We start from the raw sequence: 19,402 nt of genomic DNA on the forward strand, positions 1-19,402 counted from the left end.
ACTTGAGTCAAGGCCTCTCCCCACACGTCCGCAGCCACGCCCACATAAAACCCCCGGAGGCCCAGACCCAGCTGCGGCCGGGCCCTGCCCGCTCCCTCTAGACTAGCTTCCGCGCCTCCGCGACGGCAGGGAGGCCGCGCTCTCCCGGGAAAGTGCGGGCCCGCCCCACTGTCCGACTGTGGCCCGCCAAGGCGGGACCTTGGTATCCCGCGCGGGTCCCGGACGCGTGCGCCCCGCCCCCACGGGCGCCCCGCGACCGCACGCCCGGGCCCGCTCCGCCCCGTCTCCGCCCCCGTCCCCGGCCCGCCCCGGCTCGCCCCGCCCCGCTTATCTGGCCGGTTGGCCGGGGCCCGGGAGGCGGCCGGCGGGCTGGTAGGGGCCGCGCGATGTCGCACGGAGCCGGGCTCGTCCGCACCACGTGCAGCAGCGGCGGCGGCCCGGGGGCCGGCGCGGGACAGCCGAGCGCAAGGCCCTCGGAGGGGCGGCTGGACCCCGTCTACCCCCGCACGTACTCGGCCCTGCTGAAGGTGGCGCAGATGGTAAGAGAGGCCGGGGCGCGGGGCCGGGGTCTCGCGGAGAGGCGGGGCAGGAAGGGGAGCGGGCGGTGGCGCGCGGGGCGGCTGGAGCCGGGCGGAGCCCGCGGGAGCATCGCTCGGCGGGCGGGGCGGGGCACGGCGCCGCTACGGTCAAGTTCGGGGAGGGCTTCGTTCGGAAAGTTGGGTGCGCTGCCCCGGCCCTGGAACTCAGCCGCGACGCCGCCCTCGCTCCCGCGGACACAGGTCTCCAGGGCCCCAGGCTTTTTCCAGCCAGCCCTCTGCGGGGCCCGGCCCGCTTTCCGACAGAAAGCGCAGGCAAAAGTTGCTTTTCCTCTTCCTTCCTCTTCTTTGGGCCGCGCCGCTTCGAACCCGAATCTGGGGTGTTAGAGTCGCCAGGCGGGGCGCTGAGGCGGCGAAACCCGTCCTTCTCCCCCTCGAGGCCTCCTCTTTCCTCCCAACCGAAGAGAGCAGGGTTGCCCTGCTCTGGGCGCAGTTTCGCAGAGGAGAGGAAGTCCGAAGTTCTCAGTTCCCTGGTGGGGAAACGGAATGGGGATCCTCGGAGACAGCCGTCCTACACCCCCGACCTCTCAAGTTCAAGGGAGGGTCCGGGTCTTAGGGGGCCGCTGGAAGGCGGAGGATCGATGGGGAAGCTCCGTTTTGAGGAGCCTGTGCACTAGGGAGTGCAGCTAACTGTAGGGAGTATCCAACCCTGTATTTACTGTTTTTTCCTGTATATACATACTTACGGTAAAGTTTAATTTACCAGTTAGGCATAATAGGAGATTAACAATGACTAATAATAAAATAGAACAATTATAACTATATGCTGGAATAAAAAGTATGTAAATGTGAGGGACGCCTGGGTGGCGCAGTTGGTTGGACGACTGCCTCCGGCTCAGGGCGTGATCTTGGAGTCGCGGGATCGAGTCCCACATCAGGCTCCCAGCTCCATGGGGAGTCTGCTTCGCTCTCTGACCTTCTCCTCACTCATTCTCTCTCTCACTGTCTCTCTCTCTCAAATAAATAAAATAAAATCTTAAAAAAAAAGTATGTAAATGTGGTCTCTCACTCTCAAAATGCCTTTTTGTACGAACTCACTCTTCTTGTGCTGATGTGAGATGAAAAAAATGCCTGACGGATGAGATAAAGCATTGTGACATAGCATTAGGCTGCTATTGATCTCCTGACGAATCAGCAGAGCAGAGGGTCATCTGCTTCTGCTTTATGGTTGACTGTGGGTAATTTAGCAAAACTGCAGATGGGCAGTGCTGGGGAGTCCTCATTTGGGAGAGCCAGAGTCACCCGAATGGGGAGTCACCTACGAAGCCTGGCAGGCTGCAGGTCTGAGCCCTGAGTAGGACAAGCATGGTGCAGGTGGTGGCCTACACCAAGGCTGATGTCATCTGGCCTGTTCTCTTGTTCCCCACTCTTTTCTTTCTCCCCATTTTTTTTCTGCTTTAAACACATGTTCATCTTAAACACCTTTCCCATTCGTCTGATGTGTATTGTGAAACTAGGTTGGGCTCTTGGTGAGTCCACTCATTGTAATGTTTGCAGCGAGAATGGTGGCGGGGGAGGTGGTAGTTTTGAAGAGGCGTGTTGGAGAAAAGAAGGTGGACATAGGGACAAGGTTACGTAGCCCGAAGCTGGTGTTTCCTATGGCGGGCCAGTCCCAGTATGCTGGACACTGGAAGCTTGCCCGTGAGTCCAACGCACTTTGTTCTGGTGTTTGTAAAGGGGGCTCTCATTTCCTGCTCAGGCCAGATCTGAAGGGAGGGGTACTGAGTTCTCTTTTCTCTAAGAAGGGTGTCTAGATGGACCAAAAATTAGGAAGTGTTAGCTATGAACAACAACACATTGTGCTGAGGAGTGTTGGTTTTGAGCCGGGCATTTTTGGACTCACATTAAGACTGCTGATCAGCCAAATAGAGGGGACCAGCCTACCTCTTCATCCTTAAAAGGTGAGCGGGAATGAGACAGACCCTAATGGAGACTGGAAGACATGTCATGAATGAAATAATGAGTTTGGTGGCCAAAAATTAGGATCAGAAGGACCACTTCTTCTGGTCCATGAGTTTCATGGACAAAGGTCATGGGTTTAAGAAGGCTCCATGTTGGTCCATGAGTTTGGTGGGTAAGGTTTGTGGAAAAGAGAAAGCTCCATTTTATTGAAAGTTCCTCCACTAGCCTCTTCGCCTGTGGCCCTTATGCTGGGTTGTAGGTGATAGTCACAGGGCCTCTTGTTCCATAGAAGGAAAAAAAGACCTAGGGAATGGCTTCTCCATTGTACCCCTTAAAATCATCTTCACGGGATTCTAATGCCTTCTTCCTCCCCTGAGGAGGCCCCTGTGATTGCAGGCTGGTTTGAGCTGACCCCTTGGAAGTGAACTTGTCCTTGTAGGGTAGTCATATAGAGAGACTCTTCAGAGTTGTCTACCTGGGCCTCTTGTCTAACTCTTTCCCATTCTCCTCCTCTTCCTCTTCTCTTGGGGCCTGCATGGACATTTGATATTCTTTCATCTTTTTCCTGGAAACATGTGCATAACCAGGAATTAACCACATTGGGGAAGGGCAGATGCAGCTAAAATGGTGCCACCAGTGGGCACTGTATCCATGGGTCTCTGATTTAGACCACCGACATCTCATTTGCATCCTGAAAAGGCTGACCTGAATGTCCTAGACTTCCCATTAAGTGTTTTCCTCATGGTCTAATCAGCAGACCTGTCAATATTATTACCTTAAATAATTGAAAAGGCTGTTCCCTTTGAGAACAACTTCCTTTCCTTGCTTTGCATCTCTCCTGGGTCCACCAGTACCAGAAAATGAGGAGAGATAACAGAAAGAGAGTGAGTTTCTTAGTGAATGTTAGTACTTGTCACTTTAATGAATCTTTATAATCTTGTGGCTTCAGTAGTTTAGTTTCTTGGGTCTCCCTCTTTAGCCAAGAGACTGTCACACTTGGTGACCCTAAAGGAGCGGGTTTCTTTGTTGTTGTTAATAGCTCTGTTTTTTGAACCCTATCATTGTTCTTTGTAAGGCACTAGGGAGGCATGCCTGGGTGGCTCAGTCGGTTAGGCATCTGCTTTCGGCTAACCCTAATCCTAACCTGAGCCGACGGCAGACGCCTAAACCGACAGAGCAACCCCAAAAGACTATATATTCGATGATTCCACTAATTAACATGGGATGTCCAGAACAGGTAAATTTCTAGAGACAGAAAGTCGGGGAGTGGTTGCTCAGGGCTGAGGAGTTTGGGAGCAATGGGGAGTGGCTGCTAAGAGGTAGGTGGTTTCTTTTCAGATGAGGAAAATGTTCTAAAATGGATTGTGGTGATGGTTGCACAACCCTGTGAATATACTAAAAACCACCGGTTTGTACACTTTAAATGTGTGAATTGTATCTCCGTAAAGCTGCTAAAAGGAAATCTAGGGAAGAGTTCAGAGGGGGGACTCTGTGTGGTGGGTGTGGGAGCGCCACAACACAGGAAACTCCCCGGCCATCCTCCCCATCCACTACTAGACAGAGGAATGTCCCCTGCAGACCTCACAGAATCTGAGCCTGAGGGGGGGTGCCCTGAGGTCCGGAGGGGTCCAGATGGCCCTGCGTGTGACCTCACCAGCATTCCTCATCAGTGCAGTTGTTCAGTAGACAGTTATGAGTGCCATGATCATCTTCGTTTCTGCGGGAGCAGGGGGCTGTGACAAAGCCCTTACCCTCAGGAAGTCTGTGGTTTCACCGAGGAGACAGATGAGTCCCAAAATTGACTGGTGGGGGAGGTTAAAAAAAGAGTCTGGTTGCCTACACTAAGAAGGAAGGAAAGAGGCTTGAAACCTTCAAGAAGGTCACATCTGAGTTGAAACTTGAGAGCTGAGTACAGGTTGGTGAGGTTGGGAATGCACCCTTACCTCTGGAATGTCTTTATTTAGTATGTTTAAGTTGGAGATAAGGGATAGTTTGGGGGTTTGGGAGGGGAAGAGAATACAGCAGGACATGAGGAAGCACTTGGGCAGTCCTGACATCTAGAAGGAGGTGTCATCTCATTTCCTGGGTATCTGCTGTGTTCTCATGTGAGGCACATGGAAGACGGACCCTTTCTGTGTGTGCAAAGAAACAGAGGCTGTGACATTTGCAGAACCATATGGAAGGAAAATCAGAGTGTGGTTTCACAAGCAGCAAAGATGGAAACTTATATGTCCTCCAGAAGTTTCATTTATTTACTCAGCAAATATTTGAGCACCTGTTGTATGCTAGAACACGCTGAAAAGAAGAGTAAATAAGGCAGATCAGTCAAATAGGGGAGATAAACATTAATAAAACGATTATAAATCTGTAACTGTAAACTGGGACAGGAGCTCGGAAAAAGAAGTATTAAGTGTCATAGAGAATTAAATGGAGAGTCTGATCTGTCTCAGTGGTGAGGAAGGGCTTCTATAAGGAAGGGATATTATATTAGAAGAATGAGGGAACGGTGTTTCCTGAAGAAGGAGAAACACAGTGACTCTGCAAGTCTGGAAGAAGTATTGCTGTGGTTGGAGGGGAGGGGGCAGAGGTGGAAGTGGTTTGGGTGAGACTGGAGAAAAATGCAAGGGTCAGACCCTTGGGGTCTGCAAGATCACCTCGAGGGTATGGTCCTTCATCTAAGAATACCAGGAAAGCATCCTGTCACCATCCACCAAGTGGTGGTTTTCAAACCAGGGCTGTACCGCCCCCTAAAGGTTGTTTTGTAACTTTATGGAAAACTTGGTTGTGGCAGGGTTTAGGATCATATTATATATATATACATTTTATTAATTTCAAGGTAATAATGAGAGCATTGCCAATATTTAGTATCCTAAAGAGATGTTTTATCTGGAAGAAGCTTAAAGGAGCCAACACAGGCCGGGTGGAAGCTGAGTGGGGTTGTGAGTCAGGGGAGAGTACACTCAGTTTTCTGGCATGAGAGAGCATTCTAAATACCCTCCAGCAGGCCAGGGCGATTATGAGCTTCACTCTGAAAATTCACAGCCCAGTTCCCAAACAGAATTGGACTGTGGGGGGAGGGGATCCCAGCCGCTGGTGTAGCTGGGAATGGACTTAGCTTGGAGAATGACCCAGCATAACCCAGAATGGTCCACCCCTCTTTGTTCTACTTTATGTCTCCGTAGCAGGGCAGCACTAGCTGGGTTCCCAAATGCAGTCTGCACACCCCTGTCCTAGTTCCTGGAAAGCAGAGGGTTAAAGGTGTTAAAGGCAGCGAAGAACCTCACTGCCAAGATTCTTTTACTCGTGGCCCAGTCCTAATCCAAGAACAATTTTCTATCAATAGCCAAACAAATAAAAATAATAAAACATAACAAGTTAGGCTTGTTCTTTGTAGAAATTTGGGGAAACATGGGGCACCTGGGTGGCTCGGTCGTTAAGTGTCTGCCTTCTGCTCAGGTCATGGTCCCAAGGTTCTGGGATCAAGCCCCCCCATTGGGCTCCCTGCTCAGTGGGAGGCCTGTTTCTTGTTTCTCCCTCTTCCACCCGCCCTGCTTGTGTTTCCTCTCTTGCTCTCTGTCTCTCTCTCTCTCTTTCAAATAAATAAAATCTTAAAAAAAAAAAAAAAGAAACTTGGGGAAACACACAAAAAAAGCAGACTGTTTTCCAAGATTAGTCTTTAAAGTAAAATCTTTTACCATTTCATAGTAGACATCTATAATTTGGGGTAGTTTCTTTTTTCTTTCTTAATTTTTTTTTTTTTTAAAGATCTTGCTAATTTGACACAGAGAGAGAGAGAGCACGAGCATGGGGAGAGGCAGAAGGAGAGGGAGAAGCAGGGAGCCCCATGTGTGGCCTGACCCCAGAACCCTGGGATCATGACCTGAGTGGAAGGCAGACACTTAACCAACTGAGCCACCCAGGGGCCCCTGTTTTGTTTCATATAGAAAATTAGAATGATGTATATCTGTTTTGTAAAATGCCTTTTGGGGGTGGGGGCTTAATATGCGATAGATGTTTTCTTGTGTCACTTAATGTTTGTCTGCCATTTGGTTTTTAACAGCATCACTGTAGCCAGTCCTGGCTGTACCATGGTCTGGGTGAAAGCCCCCTCCCCCTTGTTGTGGCTCAGAAATCTTCCAGTTCTGTCCATGTACAAACAAAGCCGCGGTGAACTTCTTGTAGAGAAATCCTGGTATACACATCCCTAAATCCTTCCTCAGGATAAATGGCAGTGACCTTTCACAGAGATAGAGATGAAGTGTTTTGTGCCCTTCGGAGCCTGGTGACATTAAACAGTGATGTATACGTTTTAATATCTGGAAATTAATGGGTATCCCTTTATCATCCAGAAATTTCAAGGAGCCAGAGGTGATGGTAATAGTATTTGAAGTTGTAATAGTGTTTTTGGTGTCTGATGGTTTGGGAAAGGAACAATGCCATTGATGGGCTAGAAGATTCTGTAGTGCTGTATGCACTTGAATCTGAGTAAAGGCAACAGCATCTGCATAAATTTGAAGAGTGATAGTACCACAGCTTATTTATTCAGGCTGCAAAGCATGCGCGTTTCTGCACTACTGGCAAGAATTCCCCTCCAGGGCACCCCAAAAACCACCTGCCTCCAGATGGGAAACCAGTGGCTGGAGGAGAGGAAGACACCAGATGGAGGGTCCCCTGGGCTTCAGGAGCTGGGGGAGCACAAGTGGGTGCGTGTGTGGGGCCTCACAAGGCAGAAGGGAGTCCCACGGGTGTTTGGGCATTACCGTGGGTATTAAAGACCCTCTAGGCAACCTGAGCCTCACTCGGGGACTCCCTGTGGGGGTTAGTATGTGTCATCCAATTTCGGGATCAGGGAAGGGCTCCTCTCTGCTCTCTTCCTCCCAGGCCCTCGCCCTCCCGCCGTGTTCCCAGTGCTTCCTGCTCAGCGCCAGCACCACTGGACCCTCCATCTGTTTCCTCCCCCTGTCTTCTGCCCTCCCGAGCCAGCCCAGGCGTGCTGCCCATGGAAGCCTCCCTCTGACCCGCCGCCTGCCACATGCTTGCCGCCTTTGTCACCAGTTTGGCTCGGCCACTCCCTCGCCTGCTGCTCACTCTCCAGCATTCCTCACTGGGGCCTTAGCAACTCCTGGCATCCTGGCAACATCCTGGCGCAGAGCCGGCTAGTGGCTGGCTGCGGCTGGCTGCTGCTGGCTGCTGGTGGCTGGGCAGCCCCAGGGACTTTTCGGAAAGAAAGGAGAATGGGAGGGATTCTCTCCCCACCCTATCCCAGCTCCCAGGCAGAAATCACAATCAGAACCTAGAAGCTGCTCAGCCTCCTACAGAAAAAGAAGTTCACCTGGTTTGTGTTTTAATCAGCACTGATCTGATTGGAACATGGCCCTTCCTTTCCCCAGGGCGGCCATACTTTTTTTTTTTCCTTACTTCCGATAGGTAAAAGGATAGATGGGTTGACAGAGAAGGAGAAATTGTCTGTAAACACTTTCCACGTATTCCCCACGGAAAGGATTGCTGTGAAAGATGGGAGGGGTATCATCCTGAGTTTTAAAGATGAAGAAAATACAGTTCCTTAAGAAGGGGATGGGAAGGAGGAAATAAAAGAGAAATGAATTACATCTTCCAGGTACAGAGTAAATTGGAACTTTCTGGAAAGCATCGAGAATTACTAACTATCCTGTGACTGCAGCGTGGTTTTACTCACTTTGTTTCCTAGGTTTTCTTTATTCCCCAAAGACGGCAGCCACAGTGCTAGTGATTGTTTGTGAAGAAGTCTTTTTCGAACTTTTCCTCTCAAGTGATAAAAGTGATACTTCAATAATAATCATAGAGTTGATCACTCACTGAGTTCCTGTTGGGCCAGGTGTTCTACACATGTTACCTCATTTAATCCCCCCCATGATAAGTCCGTTCTGTCGTTACCTGCATTTTATAGATGAGGAAACAGAGGCAGGGAGGTTTGGTAACTTGCCCGAAGTCACACCTGTAAAGAATGAGGCTGGGTTTTGAACCAGCCGGCTTGTGTCAGATCTTGAGCTCATGAAAGGACAATTTGGGGTCATTTCATTCTCATTGCCAATACCCTATGAGTATTTTCCCGTGTCATTAAGCCTTATTTGAAAATGATGGGATACGTGCCATTGGTTGTATCTTAACTGATCCCGTCGGCTCCATGTTGGTGGATAGGCTGCGGCAGATCTGAAGGGAGGGGCTATGAGACTCGAACAGCAGGTGCCAGTGGCAATTTCACCCTTTGCCAGAGATGAAATCAGCCAGAGTAGGGAAAATCCCTCACTGGGGTATTGAACAGTATGTGTATAGTATTTCAGAAAGCATATTAACATGTCACGCATAGGGCTGCTGGAAGGCTTGAGAGGAAACCATCACTATTCTCCTTGTTTGTAAGTCATGAGTGCCTCCTGGAAGGGTTGGGACCAGAGAGGGGAACTAAGGTTTGTGTATTTGCTGTACTATGTCTGGCAATTTCCCATGCAGTTTCCCTTGGTTTCACCCTTTCAGTGACTCTAGATTATTTATCTTCCCCTTCTTTTGGTTGAATAGAGGCTGAGAGGTGTTGTAACTTGCCCAAGTTCCAAATATTCATTTAATTCTGGAGCCAGCATTTGAAGCCAGGCGTGGGCAAGGAAGGCCTAGTCTTTTGCCACTGTGGTATGCCATCCATTCAGGTAGGGTAAGCAGGCTCCCAGTCTAGTCCAGGGTGGCAGATGCACTCCAGGGTGATCCCCAGTGAGTCACAACCCTGTGTAATCCATGCTCTTGAGTGTGGATGGGCCCTGGGACTTGCCTCTAGCTGATAGAATACAGCAGAGCTGACAGGATGCCATTCCCGTGGCTGTGTCATGTCATATGCCAAGGTGAGTGGATGTTGCTGATGCAGTTAAGGTCCCAAATCTGTTGATTCTGAGTTAATCAAAAGGAGATCATCTCCAAGGGAGCCTGATTTACTCATGTGGAAGTCCTTAAAAGAAGTACTGGTAGGGGGGGTTCACCTGGGTGGCTCAGTCAGTTAAGCGTCTGCCTTCGGCTTAGTTTATGATCCTAGGGTCCTGGGATTGAGTCCACACCAGGCTTTCTGTTCAGCCGAGAGCCTGCCTCTCCCTCTCCCTCTGCCCCTGCCCACCACCCCCACCCCCTACTCCTGCTTTCTCTCTATCTCAAATAAGTAAACAAAAATCTTTAAAAGAAAAAAAAAAAAAAGAAGAAGAAGAAGGAGAAGAAGAAGGTGGTACTGGGTCCTTCTCAAGAGGGAGGTTCTCCTGCTGGCCCTGAGAAGTCATCTGCTTTGGGAGTGGGGCAAGGGGCCAGGCAGAGGTCCATGTGGCAAGCATCCATGAGTTGTGTCTAGAAGCTGAGAGCAGCCCTCAGCTGATGGCCAGAAAAACAGACCTGAGTCCTACAGCTTAAGGAACTAAATCTGCCATCAACCACGTGGCCTTGGAAGAGGGCCCCCAAGCCTCAGATAAAGCCCCAGGCTGGCCAATATCTTGCTGCAGCCTTGTGAGACCTAGTGCAGAAGACTCCCAACTGGGGCTCCTGGCCAGTGGAAGTGGTGACAGGATAAATAAATGTTCTATGCTATTTAGTTTGTGGTCATTTGGTACACAGCTGTAGATAACTCCTGCACCCTCAGAAGCCTCTCCTGTGTCTGCTCCTTGTCAGGGATGGTGGGGCAACAGCAGTGCCATCCTTATAACAGTAATGACCATATTATTTTTATATGAGCTATGATCATACATCACTGAATTCCTGGGCAGTGAATCTGTTGAGCCCTTGCTGTGGGCATTGTGCTGCCTGCTTGATCTGTAAGAACTCACTTGTCGTTATAGCATTTCTAGGAGGTGTCCATATTCCCATTTTACAGATGCGGGGGGAGGGGGCCTTCTCTGCAGCCTTGAAACTGCCTCCTTCTCCCAGCAGTCCTCTTTTCTTCCATGGTCCCTTCCAGAGCCATTCTAAAAAATAAAAGTACTGATCCAAACAGAAGGTATGACTGTGTAATTTCTCAGATTATGTTTATTTTTTAAAAACAGATAACATGATCAGGGTGCCCAGGTGGCTCAGTTGGTTAGGCGTCCAACTCTTGATCTCGGTTCAGGTCATGATCTCAGGGTCATGGGACTGAGCCTTGCATCAGGCTGCACACTCGGCTGGGAGTCTGCTTGAGATTCTCTCTGCCTCTGTCCCTCCCCTCACCAATCTCTCTCTCTCTCAAATAAGTACACCAGTCTTTAAAAAAACAGATAACAAGATCAAGATTTTAAAAGTATAAAAACTCCAGTTTCCACTTTCTCTCCCTGGAGGCCACCAGTGATACCAGTTTCTTGTATATCCTTCAGGAATTATTTTGTGCTTCTCTGTGTCTCTGTGTGTGTCTGTGCACGCATGTGTGTCTCTTCTCTCACCCCCGATGGGAGCATACTTAAACTCGCTGTTCTGTACTTTTGTTATTTAGCTTTCCATCTTGGAGCTAATTCCACGTCCATTCATAAAGAGTTCTCATTCTCTGCAACAGCTGCATTGCCTTGCAGAGAATGGATTTACCATCATTTATTGAATTAGTCCCCACTGACAGCACTTGGGTTATTTCCAATCTTTTGTTCGCTCAGTGCTGTGGCAGATAGCCTTGTACGTAACACAGTTTGGCATATGTATGGGAATATCAGAAGAAGTCCCTAAATAGAATTCCTGGACCAAATGTGGCCCGTTCTTGGAAATCTTTCATCTGTCCGAAAAGTCAGCGTGACAGATCTTACTTTGTGATCTTCTCCTTCAGGCCGTCAGGCGTCTTCCACATCCATTGACATTGGGAAAGACTGCTTAGTGTTTGGTGTTCAGAGTTCCACTTACCATTAAGATATTAAGAACTGGGAAAGTTTAGGGAACAAGAAAATTGTGTGACCAGCATTTTTCTTAGAATTTCCCAACATTCATCACAGGGAGTGTTGAAGTCCGCTTCTGTAGAGTAGAGCTAGAGATGTTCTTGTGCATTTGGTCGGTTCTGAGTGAGGGAGGCAGGCAGGGGCAGGAGAAGGAGCCAGAGAAAGATAGGTTTTATAAGTCTAAGCATTGGCCTGATGTTTCAGGGATCTCTGGAAAGTGAGTGCACCCTAGAGATTCTCCTGTTTTGAGGCCGGGGAGCTGGGCCTTTGTACCCTTTATTGACTACAGACCTGGGGTGGTGGGGAGTAGATGAACTCCCAGGAACCTCTGAGCCAGACCGCTGCAGCTAAGGGGGAATCATTAGTGCACCTGGGTGGGGTTAGCAGCAGCGCCCCCTGCAGTGCCTGGACAGTGGTGCACCGACCTGGTTAAACCGAGCCAGCCATTGGAGTTGCTTCGCGTCATTCTGATCTCTTCTGAGGCTCTGAGCTGATGCAGTCTGGGGCCGGCTGACTGCAGACTGCTTCCACCCGCAAAACTGGCTTATCAGTATTCTTGCCCCAGGCTCCCTCTGGATCTGCAGTGCCAGGCTGCTCAGCCTTCCAGACTTCTGATGTTACTTTTTGAGGTCCACTTAAATAGTCCTGTTATTTTTTGTCATTTCCTATTTGAAACAAGAGGAGAGGAAAACAAATCAACGTGTACTGGATGAAAAATAAACTCAGTAGGGAGCAGAAGTATTTCTGTAACCTTTTAGAAGGGAATGATAAGCAATGTCACTGCCATCATACTATAGATAACTTGATTATATCTGTTTTAACTCCTTGGAAAAACTTAAGAACAGAACCACAGGAATTTTTCCTGGAGAAAAGCAATTTGAGTTCAGAGCTGGGACCTCTTTGACATAACTGTTGTGAGTTTCACGTGGAAAAGGTAAAAGAGGCCCCTCTAATCTTTGTATTGATGTGACCTGGTTTTACGAGGGTTCCTTAAATATTACCATTACCGAGCAGTACATCCTGTTTATTGACCGCCGCTTACGTCAGAGGTAAAAAGTCTCTACCACATAACGTACATTCCCCTGGATCTAACGGGGTCTCCTTGCTGACCTACTCTCACAATTTGTGGTGACATCTGTCCCACATTTAGAGATGTGATTGCTACTTCAACATACAGTTGCTTGCTGTGATTTAGGGATGAAAAATTACTTTCTAGTTTAGTGGGTTGAAAGATGGCCCCCAAAATATAGGTCTGCATCCTTACCCTTGGAACCTGTGAACATGACCTTATTTGGAACAAGGGTATTTTCAGATGTAATGAAGTTCAGGGTCTTGAAATCATTTATCCAAATGTACCTGTGAGGTCCCTAAGTCCAATGACAAGTGTTTTTAGAAGAGACACACAAAGGAGAAGGGCATGGGGACTTTTGGCTTTGAAACCCTCTCCTACCTTCCCCAGGTATAATAGGAAACCAGCCCCCCATACTGGGAGGGCAAGCAGAGCTGAGGAAGGAGGCACATTTAATAAACAAAGGGAACTTAGATACAAGGCTTTTCTTGGGCAGCAGCAAGATGAGTCAATTCTGTACCTGCCCAACAAACCTTAAGAGTTTACACCAAGGCCTTAACTGGGTTCAGTCACATATATGGTCCAGATGTTCTCAACATTGCCTCACTGTCCCAAGGCTGTGTCCTTGGAGCATCCTCTAGGAACGGGAAGGGTCAGTGGAACCCACATTCCAAGGACAGGGAAGGGGCAAGGACCTCTGAATGCCCAGGTCCAGCTTACAGGTCAACTGGTGGTCACATTGGTTTGATGACCTTCTCCAACAGTGACATGAAAATGTGGCAGAGATTGCAGTAGATCTCTGCCACATCTCTTGATGTGGCCATGAGCCCAAGGACGCACGGCAGCCACCAGAGGCTGGAAGAAGCAATGAATGGATTCTCCCTAGAGTCCCCAGGGAGAACTAGGTCCTGCCTCCACCTTGGTTTAAGCCCGATGATACTGATTTCTGGGTCTGATTTACAGGCTTGCGAAAGAATAAATTTCTGTTTTTCTAAGCCACCAAGTTGATAGTAATTTTTTACAGCAACCACAGGAAACTAGTACAGCCAGTTCAAGACTTTCCACTGTGGTTAAATTCTAAAAATCCTTAGCAGCGTAGACTGTAGACTTTTACTATTTTCTCCGTGTAGAGGCATTGCTTGCTTCTAGGAACAATGTTTCAGAGAAGAGATGCCATCCCCTAACACTCTGGATGGCAATTACATCTCAATCTTCTTTATTTTAGTACATCTTTTTCCTTAATAGCTTATTCAAAAGGAGAAGCAATCCTTGAATTTCTGCTGAGAAAAGCAGGACCATAAAGATAGAGCAAACATGAAGAGAGCATTGGAGAATCATTCTCAGATGCAGAGTAGAGACAAAAGATGAAAAGTACATTCCAAAGAACTGCTTTTGGCTTTCTTCGGGCATCGAATGAAATGTCCCCAATTCCCCCAAACCATTAGATTGCCAAGTAAATTTTATAGCATTCTAGTAGAACTTTTAAAGATAAGATATTGCAGCCCCAAAATATGTCTTTTTTTTTTTTTTAAGATTTTATTTATTTATTTTAGAGAGAGAGACGGTGAGAGAGGGAACACAAACAAGCAGGGGGAGTGGGAGAGGGAGAGGCATGCCTCCTGCTGAGCCCTGTGTGGGACTCAATCCGGGACCCTGGGACCATGATCTGAGCCAAAGGCAGATGCCTAACGACTGAGCCACCCAGGTGCCCCCAAAATATGTCTTAAGGTGATCGAGTTAGCCCTGCTTGTGAAATAGTTGCAATTTTAAAAAAATGTTCGTAGGGGTTCGGTTGGTTAAGCATCTGCCTTCGGCTCAGGTCATGATTCCTGGGTCCTGGGATGGAGTCCCTCATTGGGCTCCCTGCTCCGTGGGGAACCGACTTCTCCCTCTGCATCTTTTGCTCCTCCTGCTTGTGTTCCCTCTCTCTTTCTCTCAAATAAAATAAAAATTTTAAAAATATATAAAAATAAAAAAAAATATTTGGAGATGTGCCCTGTGACTTAAGTCTCTAATTATAAATATGTTTATACTTTTAATTTATAAATAATTCCATATTTACAGAAACTTTACAAGAACAGTTCAAAGAATTCTCCATATATCCTTCCCTGCAGATTCTCAACTGTTAACATTTTAACACACTTGTCTAATAATCATTTTGCATATATATGTATATATTATTTTTTCCTTGAATCAGTTGAGAGTAAGCTGCAGACGTCATGCTCTTTTGTCCAGGAATACTCCAGTGTGCATTTCCTAAATCAGGAAATTACTGACACCAGCCCTATTATCTCTCCCACCAGCCTTATTCGGATTTCGCCAGTTGACCCACTGATGTCCTTTTTCTCCTCTAGGATTCTGTCCTGGATCATGAGTTATATTCATTTGTCCTGTGTCCTTAATCTCCTTCAAGCCAGACGAGTCCTTTTTGTTTTTCGTGACCTTGACATTTCCAAAGAATCCAGGATAGAGCCACCCCATCACTGGACATTAAAGTTACTTTGGAGGGCAGTGTTTTATAGCCACGGTTGATGCAAAGGAAGAAGGGGAAGAAAACACATTTGGATCCTGACATACACCTTATCTCAATTTTTATGCTTACGAGACCCTTTTGTAAACTTCCTTTCTGAAGTTAATTGTTTATGTGGAGCTTAACTCCCCTTCCTAGTCAAAAAACAACAACGATGACAAAAAGACAAAAAAGAAAGACTTAGCTCACATGTCACATCCTTGGGACAATGGCTAAATTTTCCTGAGGGCTTGTCACCTACCATTTCCCATTCTATGAACTTGACAGAAATGACCTCACTTAATCTTCCTGACCTTCCCCTATCATTCAGATACTACTGTTTTTCATATTTCATTGCAAGCATCGGAATTCACCGTAATTGTGCGGTCAGTTACTGTGTTACAAGGTTCAGTGCGGTGACAGATATTTAGCTGTTCACTCCAAGCTCACGCTCCCTCTTTTGCAGTGTGGGCTGGTTCCTGATGGACAGCTGTATAGATAGACATTTCCTGCCGGCTGTGTCCGCGTGGCTCTGCCGCTAGATCTCGCCAGTGGAATCCGAGTAGAAGAGGTATTTGTCGCTTCCTGCTGGAGACTTTTAAGGGGCAGGATTCTCTACTCTTTCCTTTTCTGTCAGCTATACGTGGAGGCTCCAAGGCCCTATTTCTCATATTTTACAGATCAGGAAACAGAAACAAATCTAAGGGTAGAGACTGCCGGCTTTCCTACTAGACCACTCCCTGTCCTGCCCGAGAGGCCTTCTCCGGTGCCCTCCTCTGAAGTCATCCCCCTAACACTGCCCTAACCCCACCACCCTGTCATTTTCCCCAGTCTTGATTCCTTCATAGCAGTTCTTTTTTTTTTCTTTAAGATTTTATTTATTTATTTGAGAGAGAGAGAGAGAGAGATAGTGAGAGAGAGCAAGAGCAGGGGGAGAGGGAGAGAGCAGACTCTCCACTGAGCAGGGAGCCTGACATGGGGCTCCATCTCAGGACCTGAGTGAAGGCAGATGCCTCACCGACTGAGCCACCCAGGTGCCCAGTTTTGTTTTGTTTTTAATGAAGTATATTTTCTTGCCAAAGCCCCTGGTAAAAAAATGTCAGCCCACATGAAATGCTTGAGACCTGGATCTTCTCAGAAGGTGTGGTAATGCCATGTGGGGAGGTGCCTATGAGAGGCTGGGGGTGGGCCCCGCTCTGGGAAGGGCCCCTTTGCCAGGCCTGGAAGCACCGCATGCCCACAGCACTAACTTCAGGCCAGGATGTTGGTGGGGGGTCTCCCTGCAGAGGGAGGAGAGGATGAGGAAGATACAGATGAGACCCCAGTAGGGAGAGACTAGGATGCCCGGCCTGGAGTTTCTGGTAAAGTGACATTCGCTGCCCTGGCTGCCGGTGTGAGAGCACCTCTCTTTCCTATTTAGTTGACTTGACAGGTTTCCACTGACTCACACTGTGAAAACAGCGGGTTGCTGTGCCAGAGCAAACAGACAAGCCTAGGGATGAGGGAAGTGTTTGTCAGTGTGTCAAGCTGTCAGGACAGGATTCCGAATTTAACACGATGCTGGCAGACGCTGAATAGTGGCATTACAGAATTGGAGTAAAGGCTAAACAAATCCAGTGCCAGATGTGGTGAGCTTGCTTTTGGATTTCTATTTCTGGCTCAGGCGCTAACCCTGTGGTGGGGTCCTAGCGTGGCCCTTTGGCTGGCAGGGCGCTATTTCCTGGGGCTTCATCAGACATGCCTGTTGTGAGGCTCCAGTGATGAACAGGGCAGGTCCATGTCTCCCCTGTGGGCACAAAATCCAGACCCTGCACAGGTGTCAGGTTTCATTACCTCTGAGGCACGGCTAAGAAAAAAAGAAAATGGTAATTCGATGACACTTCTCTTATTGGAATTTTTATTTTATGCTCATTGGAAGAGTTCTCTTACTTTTATTATTTATTTATTTATTTATTTGAGGGAAGAGAGGGGGAGGGGAGGAGAGGGGATAGGAGGGGCAGAAGGAGAAGAAGAGGGAAAATCTTAAGTAGGTTCCATGCCCAGTGTGGAGTGTGATGGGGGGCGTGGTGCTTGATCTCAGCTCCTGAGATCGTGATGTGAGCCGAAATCAGGAGTTGGACGCTTCACTAACTGAACCAAAAGGCACCCCTCAAAGAGACTTAATTAAATCGGAATTTTATATACTCTTAGGAAAACATAAAAAGAAAAACTGATGAAGGAAAATAAATTGCTTAAGATCTTCTTACCACCTTTTTTACCGTCAGAGCCCTCCTCTTCTAAATTCCTTTTTTTTTTTTTTAAGTATTTTTACATACCCTGTTGTCCTTTGTGCCATCAAGGGTGAGAGCACTGGAGCATTCCTTAGAAGAGTTCATAAAAGAACTGAAAGCCGTTGGTGGTGGGCTCACAGGCTCTCTTTGACTCCCGCTCCGGCAATGATACCGAACACACCTGATTCCCCATCCTGCTGTCTCAGCTCCACAAACCGTTGGTTCTCAGCGCTTTAAGGTGTGCGCCACTCCTGTCTCTGGAATGTTCTTCCATGCTGCTGACACCCTTCTGAAGTTTTGATGCCAGCATATGGCACAGGGCAGGGAAAGATAACTACTCCACAGCGACGGTCTGGTCGGCCAATGGCATTTGTAAGTTATAGCCCTGACTCCAGGGAAGTAAAAATGAGCAAGGTGGAGCATCTCTGAATGAGTCAGGTGTGGTTAGTGTCAGGGTGGTGAGCATCACAGAGGCGGAAGGAGGGGATGCTGTGAGCACAGGTAACAGGGGTCCTCCCTAGTCCATAAGTCAGACTTTTCTAGGGAAGGAACCTCCCCTGAGTATGGGAAGGGGCAAGGCGAGAGAAGGAAGGAGGAGGGAACAGCCTTTGCAAAGGCCCAGCATTGGGAAGGAAGGTAGAGGGCTTGAAAGCTTCTTGGTCAGTTCACAAAATTGGCTTTTCGGTTGTGGTAGTATATGGAATTACTGCTAGCCACAGGCGCCTGGGTGGCTCAGTGGGTTAAGCCGCTGCCTTCGGCTCAGGTCATGATCTCAGGGTCCTGGGATCGAGTCCCGCATCGGGCTCTCTGCTCAGCAGGGAGTCTGCTTCCTCCTCTCTCTCTGCCTGCCTCTCTGCCTACCTGTGATCTCTGTCTGTCAAATAAATAAATAAAATCTTTATTAAAAAAAAAGTGTTAAAAAAAAAAAAAGAAATTAAAAACAAAATTCACCCATGGCCTCACCATTCCACAGACTCCACAGATGATCTAGTTTGGTCCTTGTCTGAGTGTGTACGTGAAGTTTGCGGAGCAAACATGGATTCTGCTTCCTCTTTTTTTTTAAATTACAAAATTCCTTATTTACTAACATGTCTGTTGCTATAAAGTCTTTGTAATTGTGCATAATATGTACAGTCATTGAAATGGATATTCTTTAATTTACTTAACCATTCACTTTTGAACATGAGGGTTGTTTTTGAGCATTTAGCTACTATAAATGATATTACATTGAACATTTGCCGAGGTTGGCAAACCACAGCCCCTTGCATCCAAATCCAGCCTGCCACCTGTTTTTGTAAATAAAGTTTTATTGGGACATAGCCAAACTCATTCACTTACGTGTATTGCATATGGCTGCTTTTGCACTGTAGTGGCAGAGCTGAGTAGTTATAACAAAGATTGTATGGCCTTCAAAGCCTAAAATATTGACTTACTGGTCCTTTACAAAAAAATTTGTCAACCTCTGGGGGCACCTGGGTGGCTCAGTCTGTTGAGCATCCAACTCTTGATTTCAGCTCAAGTCCTGATTTCAGGATCATGAGATGGAGCCCTGCGACAGGCTCCATGTTAAGCCTGGAGTCTGCTTAAGATTCTCTCCTTCTCCCTTTGCCCCTCCCCACTTGTCACTAAAAAACAAAGAAATTGTCAACCTCTGTTGTTGTACAATACTAGAGCTTTCTTCTGGTTAGCATTCATTTTCTTAAGATAAATTGCAGGAGAGAGGATTTTTTTTGCTCAGAGGATATGTATGTTATTTTGTTTATTTCAAAGTGATTTCTAATTTACAGCATGTATATGATCCATATAGATCGTGAAATGTCATGGAAACGAATGAGCCAGTTTATTGACCATTATAAGTTCTAAAAATTGGAAGGTATTATTAAAACAACTTTGGTCAATTTTGTTTGTATTCAGAATTTACTAATTTATACCTTCATTTTAAGCTTCTTTTCATTCCCAGTATTTCTTCGAGTTCTTTGCTGTAACAGTATAACACTAGCTTCTATAACAAATAGACCCTCAGTTCCAGTGCTTTCACACAATAACCTTTCCTCTTCCTTGTTCCCTGGCTAGGCACCACTTCTTGCCTACAGCTCTGTACTTTGGAAGGAGGAGTACAGATTTTGATATCACTTAGCCATCTCTGCTACAGTTGCTATTTTTTT

The 19,402-nt window shown here is 47.4% G+C and overlaps 1 protein-coding gene across 1 annotated transcript in view; it reads left to right on the top strand.

The window, feature by feature from the left end:
* Positions 1-351: 351 nt before the first annotated feature.
* The window catches only part of CMTM7 (CKLF like MARVEL transmembrane domain containing 7), a 57,760-nt gene continuing 38,709 nt past the window's right edge, over positions 352-19,402 (top strand). The window contains exon 1 of the mRNA XM_044252625.1: positions 352-539. Within this exon, the coding sequence (XP_044108560.1) occupies positions 387-539 (153 nt within the window). The 5' untranslated portion in view covers positions 352-386. The remainder of the gene's footprint in view (positions 540-19,402) is intronic.

This window comes from Neovison vison, chromosome 6, assembly GCF_020171115.1.
Source record: "Neovison vison isolate M4711 chromosome 6, ASM_NN_V1, whole genome shotgun sequence".
Taxonomy (NCBI): Eukaryota; Metazoa; Chordata; class Mammalia; order Carnivora; family Mustelidae; genus Neogale; species Neogale vison.